General features: G+C 48.4%; 1 protein-coding gene across 1 annotated transcript in view; it reads left to right on the top strand.

Moving 5' to 3' along the window:
* The window catches only part of SLC39A14 (solute carrier family 39 member 14), a 48,000-nt gene extending 26,980 nt beyond the window's left edge, over positions 1-21,020 (top strand). Inside the window, exons 2-9 of the mRNA XM_045879995.3 lie at positions 6,100-6,377; positions 8,384-8,570; positions 11,408-11,577; positions 13,561-13,683; positions 14,424-14,612; positions 14,728-14,935; positions 16,098-16,282; positions 18,111-21,020. Coding sequence (XP_045735951.2) covers positions 6,114-6,377; positions 8,384-8,570; positions 11,408-11,577; positions 13,561-13,683; positions 14,424-14,612; positions 14,728-14,935; positions 16,098-16,282; positions 18,111-18,257 — 1,473 coding nt within the window. The 5' untranslated portion in view covers positions 6,100-6,113 and the 3' untranslated portion in view covers positions 18,258-21,020. The remainder of the gene's footprint in view (positions 1-6,099; positions 6,378-8,383; positions 8,571-11,407; positions 11,578-13,560; positions 13,684-14,423; positions 14,613-14,727; positions 14,936-16,097; positions 16,283-18,110) is intronic.
* The last annotated feature ends 734 nt before the right edge of the window (positions 21,021-21,754 follow it).

Below are 21,754 nucleotides of genomic sequence, written 5' to 3'. Positions count from 1 at the left end.
TGGGCCTGGCCTAGGAGATGAGCCATGAGTGGTGCCTCCTGCATTTCTTCACCTGCCTCTGGTTTTGAAGTTACTGTATTACAGTATGCCCCTCTCCTTGTTTGCTTGCTGGTGGTGCCTTTTTTTTGGCTAATGTTTTACTCAAATGTTAATGATTTAAGGGAAGGGAAATTGTGAATACCATTTCAGTTCTCCATCTAAACTCAGAAGTCTTTATTTTCATATAATGTTTCAACATACTGTATCTTTCTTAATACTCAGAAAAGTTTGCATGTTTCTTTTCCTCTTTCGGGAACTAAGGAAACAGACGTAATGAGATCAGTGCGTTGCGTGCAGTCGCTGCAAATTGGCCTTCTCACACCGGGTCCAGTAGTCCTGCTGCCACCGAAGCCAGCAGTTCCTCTGGTTCTTGGGCCCAGGGTTCTGGATTCCTCAAGACCTCCTCCCCCTCCCCTCTCAAGTTTCAGGGTTTTATAATGGAGGCCAGGAATGTTGCCCCCTTGACTCCCCTGGAGCTGTCTGCATATGTTTACCCCTCAGTAGTTAACCCTTAATGGGGAGTGTCCCCTGGGGAGACAGTCCTATTGGGCTGACTGGGTCCCAGTGTTGGAATGCAGTGGGGATGGAGACTAGAGTGAGACAAGTCTTTTGGAAGGTGTTCTACAGAAGTGAACTCTTGACCAGGAAAGAACCCCCAGAGGGGTGGGGAATTGCCTTCTGGTTAGTTGGGGCAGTGGTGCTCACAGCCCTGGAGCCCTGGCTGTCCTGAGGTCACAGGTACCTCAGAGAGCCCCTGCTGTCTGTCCCCAAGAGCAACATTAGAGAACCAGACACCTCTTTTGCCATCCTTTGGATTTTAGGTGGGAAAGCAGACAGTTGAGAGGAAAGCTTAGGGTGATTCACTGAGGCCCACCGATAGTGGGGCCAAGGGTTCTGGGAGCCATCATGTCTGATCACTGTGGCCTCCCCTTCCCCCACCCCCCACCCACACCCCCTCTTCCACCCCTCCAGCCCCCACGGTTATTCTTGCTCCCTTGCTTTGGTAGGGACAATCAACCTTTTCTCAATTTTAGGTAAAGTGCTTTGTAAAAACCCAGTTGAGACTGCCCTTGCCCTGATGGCTACCCTTCAACCTGCAGCTGACTAACGCCTCGGCTTGAGTTCTAGCTTTATATATAATTCATTGTGTTCCCACATAACCCATCCTTTGAGGGGGCACAGAATAGGCCCAAGTAGGTGTGCTTACAGACATCTTTCATCCATTTCCTGTGGCTTACCAGTGGCCTCGGAAATAGTTGTCTCTGGAGCATTCAGTCGGCCCTGTTTCACTCCTCAGCTCAGACAGATCTGAGTGAGCACGGTGGGCCACCTGACCAGCTGGTGGCCAGGGAAGGGAGTGGATGTTTGGAGGCCCCTCGGGGCCTGAGGTCCAGCCTCTGGATCGAGTAAGAAGAGTTAGTTGCTGCTTGGTCACCAGGGAGGGAAGTCTGTGTTCGCTCCTCTCTGACAGGGGAGGTGGGCCCAGAAAACCGACAGCGTGGTACATACAACAGTGAAATTATGTCCCCGGCACAGAAGTGCCACTTTGAGGATGAGATACTTCTGAACCAAGAGAAGGGATGGCATGCAGGTGAGATTCTGATTTTCTGATTTAGGAGGCCCCAAGATGGTAAGGAGACCTGAAATTTCACAGAGGGTCTGAAAGCCAAGCATCTCTCGCTAACTTTCTCTTGGGTTTTTTACTTCCCCCCCCCAGGAGGGTTGGGTCTGGCACCTTGGACGCAGACCTAAAGGCACTAAAATAATTTACTTCTTTGAACCCAGGCCAAGTGAACAAAGGAGTTGGAGAGACTCCAGCTTCTCTTGAGTGGGAGAGCCTGGTCCTCTGAGCCAGGAGCACATTCGAACCTTTGTCTCTTTCCAGCTTGTTTTCATGTCCTGCCCTGTGTGCTTCTCTTACTGCTTCTGGAAGGTGTCCTTGAGGGCAGCTGGCTTGGCTCCCTGGAAGGACTGGAGGGGCCCACTCAGGGCCCCGCCCATTTCCACAGCCTTAATAGATGGGGCTTCATCCTGTAGCCGGGCCCACACCGTGAGGACCCCTGCTCAGCTTCACCGTCCAGCTGTATCAAGAGCTGTATGTGTTCTCTTCCTCTCTCCTTTCTTTCCTCCAAAGAAGCTCTTGTAAACTTTTTTTTTTTTCCTAAGAATAACTGGTAGCTAAAGAAAAAAGAAAGCTTCCCTTTTGTGTCTGCCAAAAGGCCAGGGTCATTTGGATTTGAAGTGTCTTAGCAACTCTAAGATCCCTGGACCAGGACTTCTTCCTGCCCTGCAGTTGTTTTTAGGTGCTCTGGGGGGGTGGGTCATGTCCTGAATGTTAGATCAGGCAGCAGGTTCTGCTCCATGAATCTACTCAAGCACTTGAGGCTGGACCAGCCACACCGAGGGGCCAAGGGGCCACGGGGTTGGCGAAGAACAAATGTTTTGTAAATGCTGACTTTGACATGAATGCCCATCAGGTAATGCCGCTAAAGTTCTGTGGGGTATCTCACATTTGGGGTAATTTTGTGTTTGTTCTGAATGTTTTGAGGTTGCTGCAGATAAATTTGAGAAATAAAGCTGAAGTGGGAACCATTGTTTGTTTTATTAAGAAGGCATCCTGTAACACAGGCTGGCCTCTAAGGTGTACCTGGGGGGGTGGAGGGCCCTGCACAGGTCTTCAGCGCATGTTATGCCTGGATTTGGGGTGCTTGTTGCGGCTGATAGAAATTGGGAAGAGCTGGGGCGCTTAGCTGGCTCAGGCGGTAGCACGTGAGACTCTTGATCTCAGGTTGTACGGTTGAGCCCCGTGTTGGGTGTAGAGATTACTTTAAAAAAGTCTTAAAAAAAATTGAAAAGACCGCCTAGAGACCTGCAGGGTTTTCCAGACCTCCTTGGGGAGCCAGGGTGTGTATTTTATGCCTCCATACAGTAGGGAAGTGGTTCAGAGTGCGCGGACTTTCCTTTCATTCAGACCTGGCTTCAGTTCACAAAAAATTTAATTTCTAGCTTCACTACTCGACTTGTTGGCTATGGATCATGTTTCCTAATCTCTGAAAATTTCCTGATGTTTTAGGTGAGGATAAGCATCTCAAGTTCTCTTCAAGGAATCTGTGACTGTCAGGAGCCTCTCAGGGTTGACCAGCTGCTGTCCTCATCTCTCTGCCCTCCTTTGCTAAATCCACATAGCCCCCCTGTCCTTCGCTCTGACAGCACGACACATGCCTCAGACAGATGACAGGGTAGTCGGGTAGAGGACTGTTTGCTTTGTACAATAGATTTGAGCCATTTGGGCCTAAGATCCCACCTGCTCCCTGTATTCACTTCTGGTTCTCAGTGTAGATTTGAGAGTTGTTAGTCTCAAGGGAACACTTTACAAACCGCCTTTGTGCTGATGGCTAATCCACCCTGTTTGACTCAAAGTACATTCCGCTGAAGACTTGAGATTTTCTGTCCCCAGATTCTGTGCATGCCCCATGTGTGGAAACTAAAGCCTGGAATGTCTGCTGGTATATTTGTGGTGGGGGACTTGTGTCATGTGTGTGCTATAGGCCTGGAGCAAAGTTTCACAGGGGTATTCCTGATAGTTGCAGTAGCAGCTCAATATCGGGGCTGGGAGGGAATCAAAGTGGAGGAACCCTGCTGATATAATCATATTATAATATTTCATGAGTGCTTTCTATAGGTCAGGCACTTCCTGACTTGCCGTAGCTCATGTCATTAAATTTGCACAGTAATCCAGTGAGGTGTATACCCATTTTATAGGTGAGAAAATTGAGGTAGAGAGCCCAAGTAACTTGAGCCCAAGGTCACTCCTATCTGGCCAGCAGTGGTTCAGAAATTCAAGCCAGGTCTTTCTGACACTAAAGGCCAGGGTAAGCTGCATCACAATTTTTTTTTTTTAGGATTTTTTTTTTTTAAGTAATCTCCACCCAACGTGGGGCTCTAGCTCACAACCCCAAGATCCAGAATCATAGGCTCCACCGACTGAGTCAGCTGGGTGCCCCTGTATCACTACTATGAGTGACTCTAGAATGTTAACTCTGGTTAAATATCTTGCCCAAGACTGCGCCACTTGTAAGTGGCAGAACCAGAATGCAAACAAGCCTGCTCTTAAGCTCTCTGCTCTAACTCCTCTGTCATAAGCAAAGGCCCAGAGGTGGAATGACCCACTGTGGGGCGTGCCAGAGCCCTGGGAGCCTGGGAGGCCTGGAAACGCCTGCAGTGATTGGGTTCCTGGGTCTAGATTAAATAGGCTCATCCCCCGCCTCCCCCAGCCCCCAGCCTGGTGTTTATTTCCCTAATTAAATTATAACTATACTGAGGGAAATGATTAACGAAAGAAAGTCATCATCAGCCCTGCTAACTCTGAGACCTATTTTTCCCTGTTCCTTCTCACTTCCTTTGTTACATAATCATTCTGCTTCTTTGCTTAACATTAAATTCCATTTTTATAGCTGCATACTATTCAATTAAATTGATATAATTCGCCTGACCATAACTTTCTTCCTATAGCCTTTTTTATTTTTGGGTTGCTTTTATTAGTATACATTTTAAAAGTAGATGTAACAATTCAAAGGATTGAAATACTTTTATCATAACTTTCAAGAGTCTGGTGATTTATCTAGCCACCAAGCAGTCTCTTACTCTGTTAGACCTCACTAACATTCAGTTTCGTATTTTTTTTAAATGTGTTTTGCTGTTTTAATAAGCAGAAATATAGCACCATCAATCTTTTAAGTTTGTATTCTTTTTTTTTATCATAGTTGACAGACGATATAGTAGTTTCAGGTATAGAACATAGCGATTCGACATTTATATATGTTACGCGCTCACCACAATAAGCCTATTCACCACCTGTCACCGTACCAGCTTATTGCAGTGGTGTTGACGGTGTTTCCCGTGCCGTACTTTTCATCCCTGTGTCTTACTTATTTTATAGCTGGGGGTCTGCACCTCTCAATCCCCTTGACCCATTTTGCCAATTCCCCTGACCCCCTTAAGTATATTCTTAACAAACCAGAGAGTCCGAGTACTTTTTCATTTTTGTTCTCTTATTTAGGTATATAGAAATAAACCTTTGTCATGTTTGATGATGTACTTGTTTCCCCTCTTTTAGTTGTAGTTTTTTTGTTTTGTTTTTGTGTATGTGTTGTTTGTTTTTTAAAGATTTTATTTATTTATTTATTTATTTGAAGATTTTATTTATTTATTTGAGAGAGAGAGAATGAGAGAGAGAGAGCACGAGAGGGAGGAGGGTCAGAGGGAGAAGCAGACTCCCTGCCGAGCAGGGAGCCCGATGCGGGACTCGATCCCAGGACTCCAGGATCATGACCTGAGCCGAAGGCAGTCGCTTAACCAACTGAGCCACCCAGGCGCCCCCAGGATCTCGGGATCATGACCTGACCTGAGCCGAATTAACCGACCGAGCCACCCAGGTGCCCCTGTTGTTTTGTTTGTTTGTTTTTAAGGCAACTTTTTATTTTGGAGCATTTCCAACGTTACAAAAGCGTGGTAGTATAGGGGCGCCTGGCTGGCTCAGTCGGCAGAGCATGCGACTTTTGATCTCAGGGTTGTAAGTTCGAGCCCCATGTTGGGTGTAGAGTTTACTTAAAAAAAAAAATAGAATAGTGTAGTGAATTCCCATTCACCCATCAAGCAGTTTCATGAGTTATAAACTCATGCCTGGTCTTGTCTCATCTGTGCTCCCTCTTTGTTATTTTGAAGCAAATTTCAGGCGAGATATTGTTTAGTCTGTGATTATTTCAGTGTCTCTAAAAGATAGACTTTTTAACCATAATCACAGTTGTTTTACTTTTTAGTTTTTAAATTTAGTCAAATCTGTTTAATTTGTCCTTTCATTATTTTTTTATTCCATGCTTTGAAAAGAAGGGTTTTTCTCGAAAGCTTGGCAGAGAGACGTTAGAGAAGGGTGAAGAGTCAGAGGGGAGAGGAGGCTGTCCAGAGCGAGGCTGCTGGGTCCCATGTGTCTGGTGGGGAAGCAGGAGGAGAGAGAGGGTGGGTGTCTGGAGCCTTTCACTCACCTGCCTTTCCTTCTTGCAGGCTTATTTGTCATCATGGAGCTGCTCCACCCAGCCTTCCCTAACTGCTTCCTGCTGACCTGGGTCAGCTTATGGAGTGCTATTCCTGAAGCTCACGCTGTGTCCACAGGGACACCAGGCATCAGTGCGGCCTTTTTCCTGCAGGACCTCCTGCATCGCTACGGGGAGGGTGACAGCCTCACCCTGCAACAGCTCAAGGCCCTGCTCAACCACCTGGATGTGGGCGTGGGCAGGGACAATGTCACCCAGCCCGTGCACGGACAGAGGAACCTCTCGACGGTAAGGCTCTCAGCTGTCCTGAGCACTGTCTGCCCCCTGGGGGGGTCACAGTCTAGTCAGACACGGGAAGCCCACGCAGCTTGAGGCAGGCGAGCCATGATGGTAGAACAGAGGGGCCAACTCTTCTTCCCCCATTGTCTGGGTCCCCAGCAGCACCTCCTGTCCTCCCACATAGCTGTTCTGAAGCCCTGACTGGAGGGAGCAGTCAGTGGGAGTTCTCAGCCCTCCGCATGTTTCCTCACGGCTGCACTGGGATCACCCGTGGGCAAGCCAGAGCTCCCGGGACAGCCAGCGTGTCTCATAGGGTTTACAGGTTACAAGGCCCTTTGCCTGCAGTCGCAGGGGAGCCTCACACTCCCTCCAGGTGCAGGTGGAAAGCCTTCATTATTTACAAGGGAATGCCAAGGGTCGTTCAGTGAGTTCCTAGACAGTGCAGGACTAAGACCCAAGTCCTTTGGCTTCTGGTTCTCTTTGTTCTTCCATGTCATCTCGGCTAATCATAGCCTGAGGCTATTTGTGGCCGCCAAATGTAAGTCAGCCAGCAATGTCTTTATATATCTGCTTTGTTCCCTGTGCTGAGGTGCTGTGAGAAATAGAGAAAAATGAGTCATGTTGAAGAGTTTGCTGTCAAGATGGAGAGCTTACCCACCGGAGGATAGAGTTATCTGATAAAAAAAATGAAGTGTAAGGGGGGCCTGGGTGGCTCCGTCGGTTGAGCGTCCAACTCTTGATTTCTGCTTAGGTCATGATCTTGGGGTCACGGGAGGGGTCGTGGGATTGAGCCCCGCTTTGGGCTTTGGGCTCCATTTTTGGCGGGGAGTCTACTCGAGATTCTCCCCCTCTTCCCCTCCCCCCTGCTCACTCACTTTCTCATTTTCTCTCTCTAAAATGAATAAGTAAATCTTTTTTAAAAAATGAAGTGTTAAATGCTATGGGTTGGACAGTCTTCATAGGATTCAGAGGCAAGGGGGGGGTGTATGCTAGAGTAATCAACAAAGGTTTGGGGGCTAGGTGTCCAGGGCCTTCATCTTGAAGGAAAACTTTTTGGAGAGGTCACACGACCAAGGGACCAGGCAGCCTGGATGCAGAAGCGCAGGTGTGCAGTGATGTCGGAGTTGGGCAGCAGGCTGCCCTCACAGGCCCATGCAGACTGACCCCAGGGGGCCTCCTGGCACAGCAGCAGTATCTTGGGGTCACCGGAGTCCAGCTGTGTCTGCTTTGTAGGCCCAGGAGCTCTCACTTGTCAGCACACCCGGAGGGCTGTTAGAGACTGACCCATGTTAAACCAACCCAGATAAAGACTGATTCTAAGTGTATAAAGTATAATTAGAAGTAGAACTGCAGTGTTTCATAAGAACAGTATGTGAGAACTACTTACCTAACGCCTCCCAAGGGGAGTGAGCATTCATGTCCTCTACCAGCCCTTACGTGCTTCATGGTAGGTAGACTGAATCTTTAGATTTTCCTTCCTTCCTCCCCTAATCTCTGTCAACACATTCTTCAGGCTGGGGTCAACACTACATACATGGTCAAGGGGGCTGATGTTCCTCTTTAGGTGCCAGAGCTCAATAGCTTTGGAGAAGTATCTGGAATATGCATTTTAATAACTCTTCAGGCTGTTGTGATGTGCGGGTAGATTTGGTATCTGGATGAAGCTGTATCTTCAGGTATGCAGATAGAATAATGTTTTCCAAAAAGCACACCCTGGTCACAAAGACTGGGATTCAGTTGTTCCCAGACCTTGTGGGCAGCCAGGTACTAATGGGTGTGTGTAAGGTGTGTGACTTGCGCTGGGCGACTGATCTCTGAGATTATTCATCAGTTTTTCAAGTTGAGGGACCACCTTGCTCTCATCCCTGGAGATGAGTCTATAGACACCCCCCCCCCCAGGATTTGGACAGGTTCCATTTTTGTTTTCTCCTCATGGAAGGCTAGTCGGTTGCGGCAAGAGGTGACATGTGATTTTGGGTTCTGAGAGGCTTCCTGCCTCTTTCCCTTTGTCTCAGTGCTTCAGTTCTGGAGACCTCTTTGCTGCCCACAATTTGAACAACCAGTCACGGATTGGAAGGATTGAGTTCCAGGAGTTCTGCCCTACCATCCTCCAGCAGCTGGATTCCCGAGCCTGCTCCTCTGAGAACCAGGAGAACGAGGAGGATGAGCAGACAGAAGAGGGGAAGCCAAGCGCCATTGAAGGTGAGCGGGGACACGGAGGCTGGGGCCAGGGCTGCTCACGGAAGATCTATCCAGCGAGCAGCTCATCAACACCGGGGGAGTGGGTTAGAGGGATGGTGACACTGCTGTCTTCCACACTCACACAGCTGCTCCGGCATATTGTCGGATTGGGTGGCGTGGCTGGTGAACTCAGTGTGGGCTTTTGGACCAGCCTGTGGATGCTTTTTTTTTTTTTTTGGCCACTTTTTCATTTTTGTTCTCATTAAACTACAAGGGACTAATGCCTTGGTGTTGCAGTGTGGCTGCCCTCGCCCCCTTCCCCCTTCCCCCGCCCTGTGCAGGCCCTGTGCGCCGGCCAGGGCGGACCCCAGCGGCTGTGAGTGTCCGTGACTGCCGCGGGCCTGCCCGCCCCTCGGTGCCTAGCATGTACAGCCTGCCTTGTGCTCATTGTTTGCTGCCCTCATCATTTCACTCCTGGTTTTTTCAACTTGCCTGTCGTTATCACCTGCCTCTCCATTGAAAAGGTAAGCTTCTTCTGAGAGCAGCTTTGCTGTGTTTGTAGGCTTCCCCACAGCACCCAGCTGGAGACGGACTCCGGTCTGTACTGACGGGTTGCTGTTCTCTGTCTGCCCCGATCGTAGCTGAATTCCAAACCGGCCGCCCCAGGCAGCAAGAACACCCCCACCCTCAGTAATGGAGGCCCTCGTCTGTTCTTGTTCCTCCACAGTGTGGGGCTTTGGCTTCCTCAGTGTTTCCCTGATTAACCTGGCCTCTCTCCTGGGAGTCCTCGTCCTGCCGTGCACGGAGAAAGCCTTTTTCAGCCGTGTGCTCACATACTTCATCGCCCTGTCCATTGGAACGCTGCTCTCTAACGCGCTCTTCCAGCTCATCCCAGAGGTGCAGTAGAACAGAACTCGTGCGTCCTCTTTCCCTGGGGGCCAGCCGCTGCGCCGCCCCCACCCCGTGTTCCGAGGCACCTGACAGTTGCCACCTGAAAAATTCACTTCTCCCTCATATCAAGGGACACAAATATGACTTCTGACTCTGGATCTCGAGGGCCTTCTCTCGCTCTGGGGCACCCAGGTTGGCCTGTGGCCTCTTCAGGTGATGTCAGATGCAAGGCTCTCCCCATTTGCCCTCCCTGTCAGAGATCTGTCAGCCTCCTTTCCCCAGTCCCTGCCTCTCCAAAGCCCGGTTTGCAGGGCTCAGAGGGAACGGTGCAGCTGGTGGTCGCTGTCCAAGCCCTGGTACTCCATACCCGCTCTGTTCTAAGCAGAGGCCCTGGCAGTACTCAGCTTGGCCACCACGAGATCACCCATCTGGGAGGAGGTGGAAGGAAAAGAGGCTAACAACTGATCGATAGAATTGGGCTCAAAAGCAAGTGATCTTTTTTTTTTCCCAAGTAGGCCATAATTCATACCATAGAGAGCCAAACAGAAGAAAAACTATTTAACAAAAACAAATGAGATTAAAATCCCAAGACAAAGGAAAAGGCACTCAGTCCTTCATACCTTGCATCTTGACTTTTTCCTGGGATAGGACTGACCTCCTGGCGCCCTTACTTGACTGTTTTGAAATATTTGTTAATTTTGCTTTTTAATTGTGACCACTGAGGAGCTAAAAAAATAAGACCCAAGTTGACGGTCTGCCCACTTTGTCAGCTCAGGCAGGGCTGTGCCCATGCAATAGGGATGACTGTGTGGACCTCCTTTGGGAACAGGGGCGCTGCCTTTCGTAAAAAGAGTCCATGTCACTGACTCCCCAGCCTTTCCCAATCAAAAGACTTAGCCAGAGCGATGTCAATGGGATGCCCAGGCCTTGCCTTTTCCTTCTAAATGAGAGAAGAAATTTGGTTTAAGAGGAACCATCTCAATGTTATCTAAAAATCCCACATTACTCTAACAAGCACTTCTCATGGGAGGCCTCATCTTGGTCTTTTTTTTCCAGCTCCAGAAACTGAATTTATTAATTCTTTAAAGATCTGAAATAAAATGCCGTATTGCCTGTTGAATGGAAATATAATAATTGTACATGCTCCGCCCCTGTGGCTCACAGGGGCGCGCCTGGTCCTAGCTCCATTTCATCCTACCTGGAGTGTGGGACACTGGGAAATAACAGAGGAAATATTTTTTGTGACAAGGTGATCTTGGAACTCTGTCCTCTCTGCTGGAGTGCTCTCAGAGCAAATGGAAACAAACTTGGGAGAAAAACAAAATCAAAAGAGAACAAAAAAACCCCTGAGAAGTGAAGAAACGGAATTTTATGGGCCTCGGTTTTGCCTGTTCTCCATCTCGCTGCCCTGCACACCTGACTTTGTGGTGTCTTGCGCCAAGCCTGCCGAGTCCAGGTGGTGTATGTGCCTATATGGTGTGGTCCGGATGTGAAAAGCAAACACGGCAGCACAATGAGCTCTCTTTGTCCCCTTGATCTTGTTTCCTAGTAAAGAGAGAGCCCTCGAGTCCAAAGTCTGTCATGGGCAGCCTGTGGATAGGCCTAAGCACACCTCCGTGGTGTGATGAGGCAGCGTCCCACCCTGTAGCCACACCAGCTGGCAGGTGCGCCTCCAGGTGTCCCTCGGGCCACCGGGGGGTTCCAAGGCCACCTTGAATTCCTCCTGATCCAACTGATTGAAGGAAATTTCATCAGACTTGAATCACTAACAAATTTTCTGTTTCTCTCTCCCTCCCTACTTGTCTCTCTGATTTTTCTTTTTTGTTTCCTTGTTAATATCCACCCAAACCTCCCACATTGCCTCCCCGTCCTTTCCACCCCATGTTCCCCTAAATGGTGGTTGCTGTGAAATGGGGCGTTGGTCCTTGTCCTTGTCCTGGGTGGGGCTGGCTCTCCCCCAACGGCAGTGTGGGGATACGGTCTCCTCTGTGTGACTGTCATCTCCCTGTGCTCCCTCATGGGGGCCAGCGTGGTGCCCTTCATGAAGAAGACTTTTTACAAGAGGCTGCTGCTCTACTTCATAGCTCTGGCGATTGGAACCCTCTACTCCAACGCCCTCTTCCAGCTCATCCCCGAGGTATGGCAAGCCAGGACTTTCCCACACAGGAGCATGCCAGTCTCTGGCGGGGGGACCGCGGGGCACAGCGGGAGAACCCTCCACTTCGACACAAGGAATAGGAAGGAGGAGGTCCTTTACTTTCAGAAAATGAAGCTGAGATGGAGTCACGAGTGAGGAGAGGACGCATAGCATAGGTTTGGGAGCTGGGTTGGAATCCCAGCTCCACCTTCGACAAGTTCGGTGACCTTGGGCAAATTACCGAACCTCTCTGTGCTTCTGTTTCCTCTTGCAAAATGGGGGGGATGATCGGACTGACCTCATGACGGTGTTGTGAGGGCTCCATGAGTTAATGCTTGTAAAGCACTGGGGGCCCAGTACGTGTTCTAACTGCCGGGTGATAAGATGTAGTGTAGTGAGATCACTTTATGGCTCCTGACTGGGAGCTCGGGGCACACACAGAAAAACCAGCAGAATCCATAGGTCTCAATAAAAAGATCTGTCCTCTGCAGTAGGTTGTCTTGGGGCAAAGGTGGTCTAAATAAAACAGCCTGGTTTTGTGTACACAGACGGCACCTTTGCCCCATTGCCTAGGTTAACAAGAAAATCTTCATGGAACAGGAGCAGCTTAGTGTTTGTCAGTCTGGCAGGAGGCCTTGGAGAAGCCCCGCCTCTGCAGTAGCCCCACTGATGACAGTAAGCAGGAGGCGTCTCCTGATAGGTGGTCTGACAGGCCTGGGCACATAGCCAGAGGGGAAGCACAAAGATGATGCTACATGCTTCTTCTCAGAGCACCTTATGTTTTCTAGGATGTGCTTCTGTGTCTTCTTAGTTGATTCTTACTTAGATCAACTGATGCCTAGAGAACAAGTAATGCTTTGCCCACTGAACAGATACAGAACAAGAGCACGTATCCTGGAGGCCGGGTTTCATAACTCCTAAAGCTGTGCTTTTGTACTCTGCCATCCTTCCTGGCTTTTTGTGGAGAACTGTTAGTTGACGGTTTTCACTCCACTCTTCTTAAGATGATTTGTCTCTCCTGGAAAGTTGGCCTGTATGTGTCACTTCTACTCTAGAACTTGACCTTTACGTCTCTGAGGAAACAATACAAGCAAGTAGAGATGCAGTTTGCCCCTTTAAAACAGAAAGGAAGAACACTCACCTTTTAAGCGGCCCAGAGTTCCTGGTACTTAGGATCGCTTTCATCTTTGACCTTTTCATGAGAAGGCTGGTTTATTCAAGAGGGTTGTTTCCTGTCCGAAGATGGAGGGAGCAGGTCACCAGCCAGTTTCCCAAGGCCTCACAAGTCAGGAGCATCACGGAGTGTGGAATTCTCCTGATTCCTGCTCCAGTCCTTTTCCCAGTAGATTTTGTTTTTCCCCCCATGATCAGTGAACTTGCCAGAAATAGCCCAAAACAAGCCCCCACCCCCAAATTGACACGTGCAGTAACACAGTCTGCTTTCTTGGCTTTGCGGTCACTGGGAGGTCTGTGGTCAGGAAGATGCCGCAATTCTCATCATTTAACTGGGGAATGGATTTCCCATTTTAGAAAGTGTAATTATACCATCTCTCTTTGTGTTTATAGGCAGATCAGCCAGGGACATTAGATAACAATGAAAATAAACACAAGCGTCTTAAGTATGGAATTTGCGGGCAGATTCTGCCCTTGTAGCAAAGCACCAGGAAAAATGAAGACAGTCTTTACTAAAAGTAGAAAACCATATCTAGGGCTGTTCTTCCTGAGAGTAAAATTCTAAAGAGGATCCATCTTTTGCATCAGAAAATAAGCTAGAGAGAACTGACAGGCCTGGTGATGTGGCATGAAGGCAAGTCAGGGGATCAATTTGGCTGGAAAGGGAAGGAAGTGGTAGGTGGCAGAGCTATCCCAGTGAGTACGTCTCTTTCCTTTCCTAGAATCAAGGAAGTGGTTAAGAGATGAGAGGGACCTGTGAAGTTTTTTTTTTTTTTTTCTTAAACTCACTTTGTTTTCCTGGGTCCACAGGCTTTTGGCTTCAACCCTCTGGAAGATTATTATGTCTCCAAATCTGCAGTGGTGTTTGGGGGCTTTTATCTTTTCTTTTTCACAGAGAAGATCTTGAAGATGCTTCTTAAGCCGAAAAATGAGGTGAGGCCTAATTGTTGGGAAAGGCGGTGCTTCTAGGGAAAGCATCCATCCTAGAAACGTTTGTGTGTCTCGGTAGTGGGGTTATCTGAGCACCGAGGCAGTGAACTTACCTGCTATCCCCCACTCCCCCACTCCCCCACCCTGCTGTGGACAGATTTGAGGAGTATCTCCCCTCCCGTGGATGTTAGCAAGGGGTGAGGACAGACCAGAAACCAGATCTGGCCTGTGTGCCTTTCTCCCCTTGTTTCATTCAAGATCATTTCTTTAATATACCTTTGGTGTCTTTAAGTGGTGAGGGAGGGGCTTGATACATACAGTCATTGGGTGGGAAGTACCACCACAGAGAAACTGGATGCTGATTGCAGTATAGCTCCAAAAAGGTATCTTTGGTGCCTGGCATGCAGTTAGCCTCTAAATAGTTGTCGAATGCAATCAGGGTAGCTCTTGCCAAGGAGGAGCTCTAAACCTTCCTAGCCGGGAGGGCTGCCTCGCTGGAACGAGTGTTGGCCCTGAGGTCACTGCTTTGATTTCTGTCCCACACCAAACCCTTCCATTCACCTTGGTTCAATTTCTATAACAACTTACCCTAGGTTTCTGTGTGTATTGCCTACTTGTGTTTTCTCTGATGGTGGGAATGAAGAGGTCTTCCCAGGGCTGGGAGCACCTACCCCGAGTGAGTGCTTAGGAGGTTTTGTGGTTCGGGTGACCGTCGTGCTGATCCCTCCCGGTGGTCCCTCCAGCATCATCATGGACATAGCCATTATGCCTCTGAGACACTTCCTTCCAAGAAGGACCAGGAGGAGGGGGTGACCGAGAAGCTGCAGAATGGGGATCTGGACCACATGATTCCTCAGCACTGCAGCAGTGAGCTGGATGGGAAGGCCCCCGTGATGGACGAGAAGGTCATCGTGGGCTCCCTCTCCGTCCAGGTGAGTGGGCCCTCTGCTCTTGGGCGGGAGCTTTTAGTAATGGCCTTGATGGCTCAGGCTTACCTTGAAGGTCCATCCTTTGACCGGGGGGCCCTGGGGATGGGCTCTCTTGTAGGACCTGCAGGCCTCCCAGAGCGCCTGTTACTGGTTGAAAGGTGTCCGCTACTCTGATATTGGCACTCTGGCCTGGATGATCACCCTGAGCGACGGCCTCCACAATTTCATTGATGGCCTGGCTATCGGTGCCTCCTTCACCGTGTCTGTTTTCCAAGGCATCAGTACCTCGGTGGCCATCCTCTGTGAGGAGTTCCCCCACGAGCTAGGTGAGTGTGCGGGCTCCGCGCCGGCCCAGCCCGCCTGCGTGGCCGTGGTTGCTGGCACCGCGCCCCTCCTGTGTCCGACCCTCCCCTGCCAAACTCCAGAGTGCTTAGTATGATTAACACATTCTGTGTGCTCTGTGAAATCTAACCACTGATTCTTAACGGTTGAGTTAATAATTGAAATGGATCCTTGAAATGATGGAGATTTTTAAGGTTTTATTTATTTTAGAAAGAGATAGAGAGTGTAAGCCGGGGGGTAGGGGGCAGAGGGCAGAGGGCGAGGGAGAGAGAGAATCTTAAGCAGACTCCCTGCTGAGCTCAGAGCCCAACAGGGGGCTCTATCGCAGGATGCCGAGATCATGACCTGAGCTGAAATCAAGAGTTGGACGCTTAACCAACTGAGCCACCCAGGCACCCCAAAAATGATGGAGATTTTTATAGGGGTGTTTGTTTCCCTATAGCCCCATATCCTGTGGCTGTTTCCTGACCTCTAAAATGGGGTTAATAATAATGCTTCATAGATTTTTCATGAGGATTAAAGGAGCAAAAACAGTGAAAAGGACTTGCTATGTGCCATAGAGTATTCTAAGTGTTCAGTATAGGTTATCTCTCTTTTTTAGGTTATGTCTTACATCCTATTAATCTTGCAAAGGTTGAGATGTCTGTTAGAGGTCATATGGGTGGAAGAAGTAGATGAGCCAGGAGTTAGAAGGTCCTTAGTTTTATCAGAGCAAGAGTGTGAAAGGCCCAGACTTCAGAGGCTCAGACACTCAAGGTCAAGTCCTGGCTTTGCCAATTTACTGGCTTGTGACTTTGGACAAATTATTTAACTTCTCTCAATCTCACTTCTGTTTCCTGAAAACACCATTCAGTGTAGTTGTGAGGAAAGAAGCTCCTTCTATTTCATCCTCCATCAAAAGAGCAATGAGGCTATTGCTAGTGGCTTATCTATGTTGAAAATCTTGTGCGTTATTTTCAGCCTCTGGGCTGGAAATACATGGCTAGTTTTGTAAATGGAGACAGCTCCGAGATGTGAAGAGGAAGTCTGTCTTGATTGTTCCCCCAGACGTTATGCATAGTGGAAGCAGTTTGTCCTCATCATATTCTCTGTCCGTGACCTAGCGTTAACTCTTCCACGCCCTTCCCTCTTGTTGTCCTGCCTTAGGAGACTTTGTCATCCTGCTCAATGCCGGGATGAGTATCCAGCAGGCTCTCTTCTTCAACTTCCTTTCTGCCTGCTGCTGTTACGTGGGTTTGGCCTTTGGCATCCTGGCTGGCAGCCACTTCTCTGCCAACTGGATCTTTGCACTGGCTGGAGGAATGTTCTTGTATATTGCTCTGGCTGATATGGTAAGTCTTCCATAGTTCATGCCATGTAGGCAAACTGGGACTGGGTTATTCATTGGACGGGAGGCAGCTGAGAGGACATGAGTTAGTTTGTTTTTAATAATAGCTTTGTTGAGGAATCACTCACATACCACACAGTTCACCTATTTAAGGTGTGCAGTTCAGTGCTTTTTTTTTAAAGATTCCTCTTTTTTCATTTGAGACAGAGCAAGAGAGAGAGCATGAGTAGGGGGAGGGGCAGAGGGAGAAGAAGGGGCCTGATGCAGGACTCGATCCCAGGACCCCAGGATCATGACCTGAGCCGAAGGCAGACATTTAACCATCTGAGCCACCCAGGCGCCCCAGGTTCAGTGCTTTTTAAAGGACAAAAAACTTACCAGCATGTGTTATTAAAGAAAAGGATTAACCTCAACTCCACAGTCCTCCCTTAAAAATACTTAAGTATTACAGAATGGATGCATATAGGTAAATGAAGAGAAGGGAGGAGGGAAAGGAAATGAACACTGAATATACAATTTTATGTTCGGATTTCCTCTTATACTTAATATACCCTAGACATTTTTCACGTTGCATATCCTTTAGAAGCATCCTTTTCAATGGCAGTATTTTTTGGTGCGAGGATATACCTTATCTAGAACTAGAAGTGCTGGCTCAGAAAGGATGCCTTGTGGGGGTGCCTGGGTGGCTCAGTCGTTAAGCGTCTGCCTTCGGCTCAGGTCATGATCCCGGGGTCCTGGGATCAAGCCCCGCATCGGGCTCCCTGCTCCGCAGGAAGCCTGCTTCTCCCTCTCCCACTCCCCCTGCTGTGTTCCCTCTCTCTTTGTGTCTCTCTCTTGTCAAATAAATAAAATCTTTAAAAAAAAAAATAAAGGATGCCTTGTGGTTTGAGCTTTAATGAGCATTGCTGTTCTCGGCGGCGTCGGGCAGCACACAAGGTATCCTACCCGCCAACGTTTGGTGTAACCCTCCTAAGTAGCTTCGAGTTGGCGAATGAAATGCCCGGTTGGTTACATCTTCTGTAGAACATGGGTGATTTCTTTTCTTGTTTGTTGGCATGACATGTTCTCTGGCGTGTTTGCACGAATGATTTCCCGTATCCTTTGAAAACGATACTTTTGATGCAGTGATGAGAGTGGTGACCACCACGGCCCCTCCTCACCCCTGGAAAACATTTTAGCTTCTCTCCTCTTGTGGGGAGCCCTCCCATGGTGGTGAGGTTAGTCTTCTGCTTGCATTGCTCGAATTCGAAGCTCTGCTCACGGTCACCCACCTTGCTGGCCTGCCGCTGGGGGCCTTGAGTCACAGCGATGTCACAGCTCCAGGCTCTAGTTCCTTACACAGTTGCTCAATTTCCCAAAGAGGGGGCAGCGGTGTTTTGGTAACAAAAAATCTTCTGAAGTGTTTTTCAAGTGCACAAAAAACAGTTGATTTTTATCAGAGCAGTTATTTTTAGCCAGCATCTACATCTATCCAGGGCTCCATGCGCGGATAAATACTTGGTTTTACCTCAGTAGTTGAAAAGTCGCCGTAGCCAGCTTGGACCACAGCTGGTAAGGCTATTGCTGCTGATTTGTCTTTGTGAAGGGGTTCTATCTAATATCCATATGTCTCAGTTACATATTCTGTCTTTAGAACAGTTACAATGATCTATACCATTACGTTGTAATCCTGTATTATGTGGTAATTATTGTGTCCATGTTCTAATACAAATACACTTAGGAGTAGGTATTATAATGATGATTCAGTGTGCTCCGTCTCTCTCACGGAATTGTCCTGGGCTGCCCAGGTTGAGAAAGGAACTGCAGCTCTCTTGTTTTTCTCCTCTTCTCAGTTCCCTGAGATGAATGAGGTCTGCCAAGAGGATGAAAGGAACGGCAGCGTCTTGGTCCCCTTTGTCATCCAGAACCTGGGCCTCTTGACTGGCTTCGCCATCATGCTGGTCCTCACTATGTATTCGGGACAGATCCAGATCGGGTAGGGCCCTGCCAGGAGCCGGCGGGATTGGAAGCTGGCCCTTGGCCACCCGGTCCCTGGCCCTCGGCTGCGGTGCCCACGACGCCCCAGACTGTGACACGGACTGTACTCCTGCATTCACATGTCAGCTGTTTTTACACATGCTCTGTCCTAGGAATAAGCCGCCCTGGCAGCCAGGCTCTAGGTAGTGCCTCTCCCTCCCTCCCCCTTCTTTCTTAGAGTGACCCTGGAACCGGAATGCAGCTCCCTTAGCAGGCAAGCCTCACTCTTTTCTCTGGCTACCCTGGCCTCTTAGTCCTCAAACCAGCAGCGAGAGATTTTGCGTCCTTGCCCTACGATGCAGAAACACTGCCAGTGCTCCTGGCTTGGTCAGCAGTAGCAGGAGGTGAGTCTCTGGTTGCAGGGCCCCTGAATCTAACTGTGTGTCCTGGACCTCAAGATGACCCATTTTGAAATAAATTCACCTGTTTTTCCAGAAAAAAGATACAGGAAACAAGAATCCCTCCTATTTTTTCAGTCTGTCCAGTTGCCTGTTTTTTCAGAGAGAACTGAAAGTTGGAACACGTGTAGGGCAAGAGAGGAGGCAAGGATCATCCCGGGGGGGTGGGGGATAGAAGTGATGGCTGTGTCCCTGTCCCCCCCCCACCCCCCACCCCATGCTGGACGATAGTGTTGTGGCCACAGGGCTGAGCCAGCGCCCCCCGCTGGTGGAATGCTGTACAGGGGTCAGTTGCCTGGACCTCCTCCCCTTCTTTCACATTAACACTGACGGAATGGAAGGCGGAGAATGGAGACCTGCAAGAAATCAGTTGGTTTGCTCTGATTTCCACCTCCCCTTCCTCCCCTCTCCCATCTTCTGAGAGACATTTTATCTGGCTCCCTAGAAGCACATTTACAGTCTTGTATCAGAGGGGAGACTGCACAAATTTCCCTCCCCTGGTCAGTACTTCTGCTGCAAAATGGCACGTTTCCTTGCGGAATTGGCTGCAGCTCATGCGCTTCTTAGACAAAGGTGATCGGAAATGGACTCGGTGCAGGCCCAGCTGAGGATTTGTTGATTGCATAAATAAAAGTACAAGTAATGGAAGACGGGGCCCTGCAAATGCTTGCTGAACAGGGGCTTCCGGATGAGGCACTGTGAGTGGATTTTAGGTCCCCTTTCCTCCCTCACCCCAAGCGAGAAAGGGCGAATCCTATACTGCATTGAACATTAATCGCTCTAACCCTCTTCAGAAGATGGATTGATAGACTTGTCTGTGAGACTGTAGGCCAGCCCCAGGCACTGTGGAGCCCTCTCCTCAGAATTCTGGCTTCAAGGGGAGCTCATCTCCAGGTTCACTAGGTGAATTGATTTATTATTATCATATTGATAATGTCAGATTCTTTAGCCACTTTGGGGAGCCAGTCTCTCCAGAAGCCTTTCTTAGTGGTGCCCACACTCGCAGCCCAGGGGCTGTGTTCACTAACTGATTTGTGTGCATGACTGACGAGGGCTGGTCATGGCCAACACCTGTGAGTTTTTCTGTTCTTACACAGGAAGTCTTTCCACTGTACAGTAGTTAAAAGCCGCGTCTATTTTATTTTTGTTTTTTTTTCTTCTTGGGAAATGGCCCTCAAACCAGGAATAGTCTTGAAAAGAGTATGAGCGGGAAAACTGCTGGCGATGCTTTATACATTTTTCTCCTTCTCTTTCCTGTTGACTTGGATAGATTTGAGAATGGGCTGAAGAAGAAGGAAAACTTGAGTTCTCAAGATTCTAGAGTATATATCAGGACTGACTCCTGATAGGATTATGGTCCAATTTTACCAAAGAACCAATTCCTTGAATGTTGGAATCTAACTTTTTATATTATCATTATTTTTATTATTGTTGTGACTGTTTTAAAACGGTTCCCTGTCTTTTCTGTTTTATTTTTCTCTGTGTCTGACATGGCTTTCGGGAGCTAGTAGCAAATAACACTCAAACTTTTAAGACTTTACAGAGATTTTTCTTTCCCTAATTCACATGGATATATGAAATTCATAATTTTAGCATTCCCTGTAGACCTGTCATTCCTTACAAATACCGTTTTTCTCGGAGTAGAATCCTAAGTTAGAGTTAGTGGGTTCTAGTTTTAGGAGAAGAGCTTGAAAATATAATTGTTATCAACTTAAAAAAAATAAAGTATGAAGTACTAGGGTGCTTTCCCTTTTTGTGCACATCTATATTAACCTCCCTTCTATATGAACTTCCCTTTCATAGACAGCTGCCTCAAAGGGAAATTCTCTTTAAACTGGAATTGGCCCAGAGGCCAGTCCTGGCTGGAACCTGGCTGGGGTGGGGCCCCGCGAGTAAGTCAACGGAGCGTCTGCTGTTGCTGGTGGCAGATTCGCCTCATGAGTTGAACATGTGGCAATTCCCTTTTGACTTTTAGCTCTTGGATTTGCTGTTTTAAGCATTTGTACCTATTAGAAGTCTGAGGAGTGGCAAGTTTTGAGAACTTGTTCACCCCTGGCATTAGCGTCTCCCACGTCTTTCCCCAGGTGACCAGCTCCTGATGTTAGCGAGGAAAGTATGTCCCGTGCAGGAGCAGTGACTTGGGAGCAGGCAGGCTGCCTTCTTTCCTTGCCCCCAGACGTGGCTGGTATCTCTTGTGTCTAGTGTCAGCGTGGGGCTTTCCCTCATTGGTCCTTCACCCTCGGTTTAAAAGAGAAGGCATCTCTGTTGGGTATCCTAAGACCTGTCTGTAGTTAGTCCTCTTCCAAAGAGACGGTAGTGTTCTGGAAATCTGCTTAAAAACAAAAAGCTGTCTGATTTTTGCAAAAGAGAGAGGTTAAGTTTTTGTTGTTCATCTTTCCTTTTACAGTTCTGAAGTTCCATCACAGTATTTTTTTAAATAACTCAGGTGTTATGAGGATAAACTAGAAAAGAAAATAACTTATGTGGACTGTAAATGTTTATTTGTAAGATTCTATAAATAAAGCTCTATTCTGTATTGCGGAATCCCAAGTGTGATCTTTTCCAGGAATGCGGGTGTAATGGGGACTGGGGAACACACGGTGGCGATAGCGTCGCGCTGATGTCTAAACCTTGCTTTTCCTGCTCCCGCTCACATCTGGACAGGGGATTTTAGACGGAACCTTCGATATCATAACCTGCTCACTTGAGAATGATTTAGGGGCACTTGGCTGGCTCAGTTGGTGGAGCATGTGACTTTTGAGGTCAAAAAGTTTAAGCCCCACGTTGGGGGTAGAGATTACTTAAAAATAAATCTTTTTTAAAAAGTGAAAAGAGGGGCGCCTGGGTGGCTCAGTCATTAAGTGTCTGCCTTCGGCTCAGGTCATGTTGCCGGGGTCCTGGGATCGAGCCCCGCATCGGGCTCCCTGCTCCGCGGGAAGCCTGCTTCTCCCTCTCCCACTCCCCCTGCTTGTGTTCCTTTTCTCGCTGTGTCTCTCTCTGTCAAATAAATAAATAAAATCTTTAAAAAAAAAAAAGAAAAAATTATTTATCTCAGATGGAGC

Source organism: Mirounga angustirostris, unplaced genomic scaffold (assembly GCF_029215605.1).
Source record: "Mirounga angustirostris isolate CCGP_5_RB_7025 unplaced genomic scaffold, mMirAng1.0.hap1 SCAF_2, whole genome shotgun sequence".
NCBI classification, from domain to species: Eukaryota; Metazoa; Chordata; class Mammalia; order Carnivora; family Phocidae; genus Mirounga; species Mirounga angustirostris.
Note: the sequence above shows the minus strand (reverse complement) of the source record. Positions and strands in the feature narration are given on the sequence as shown.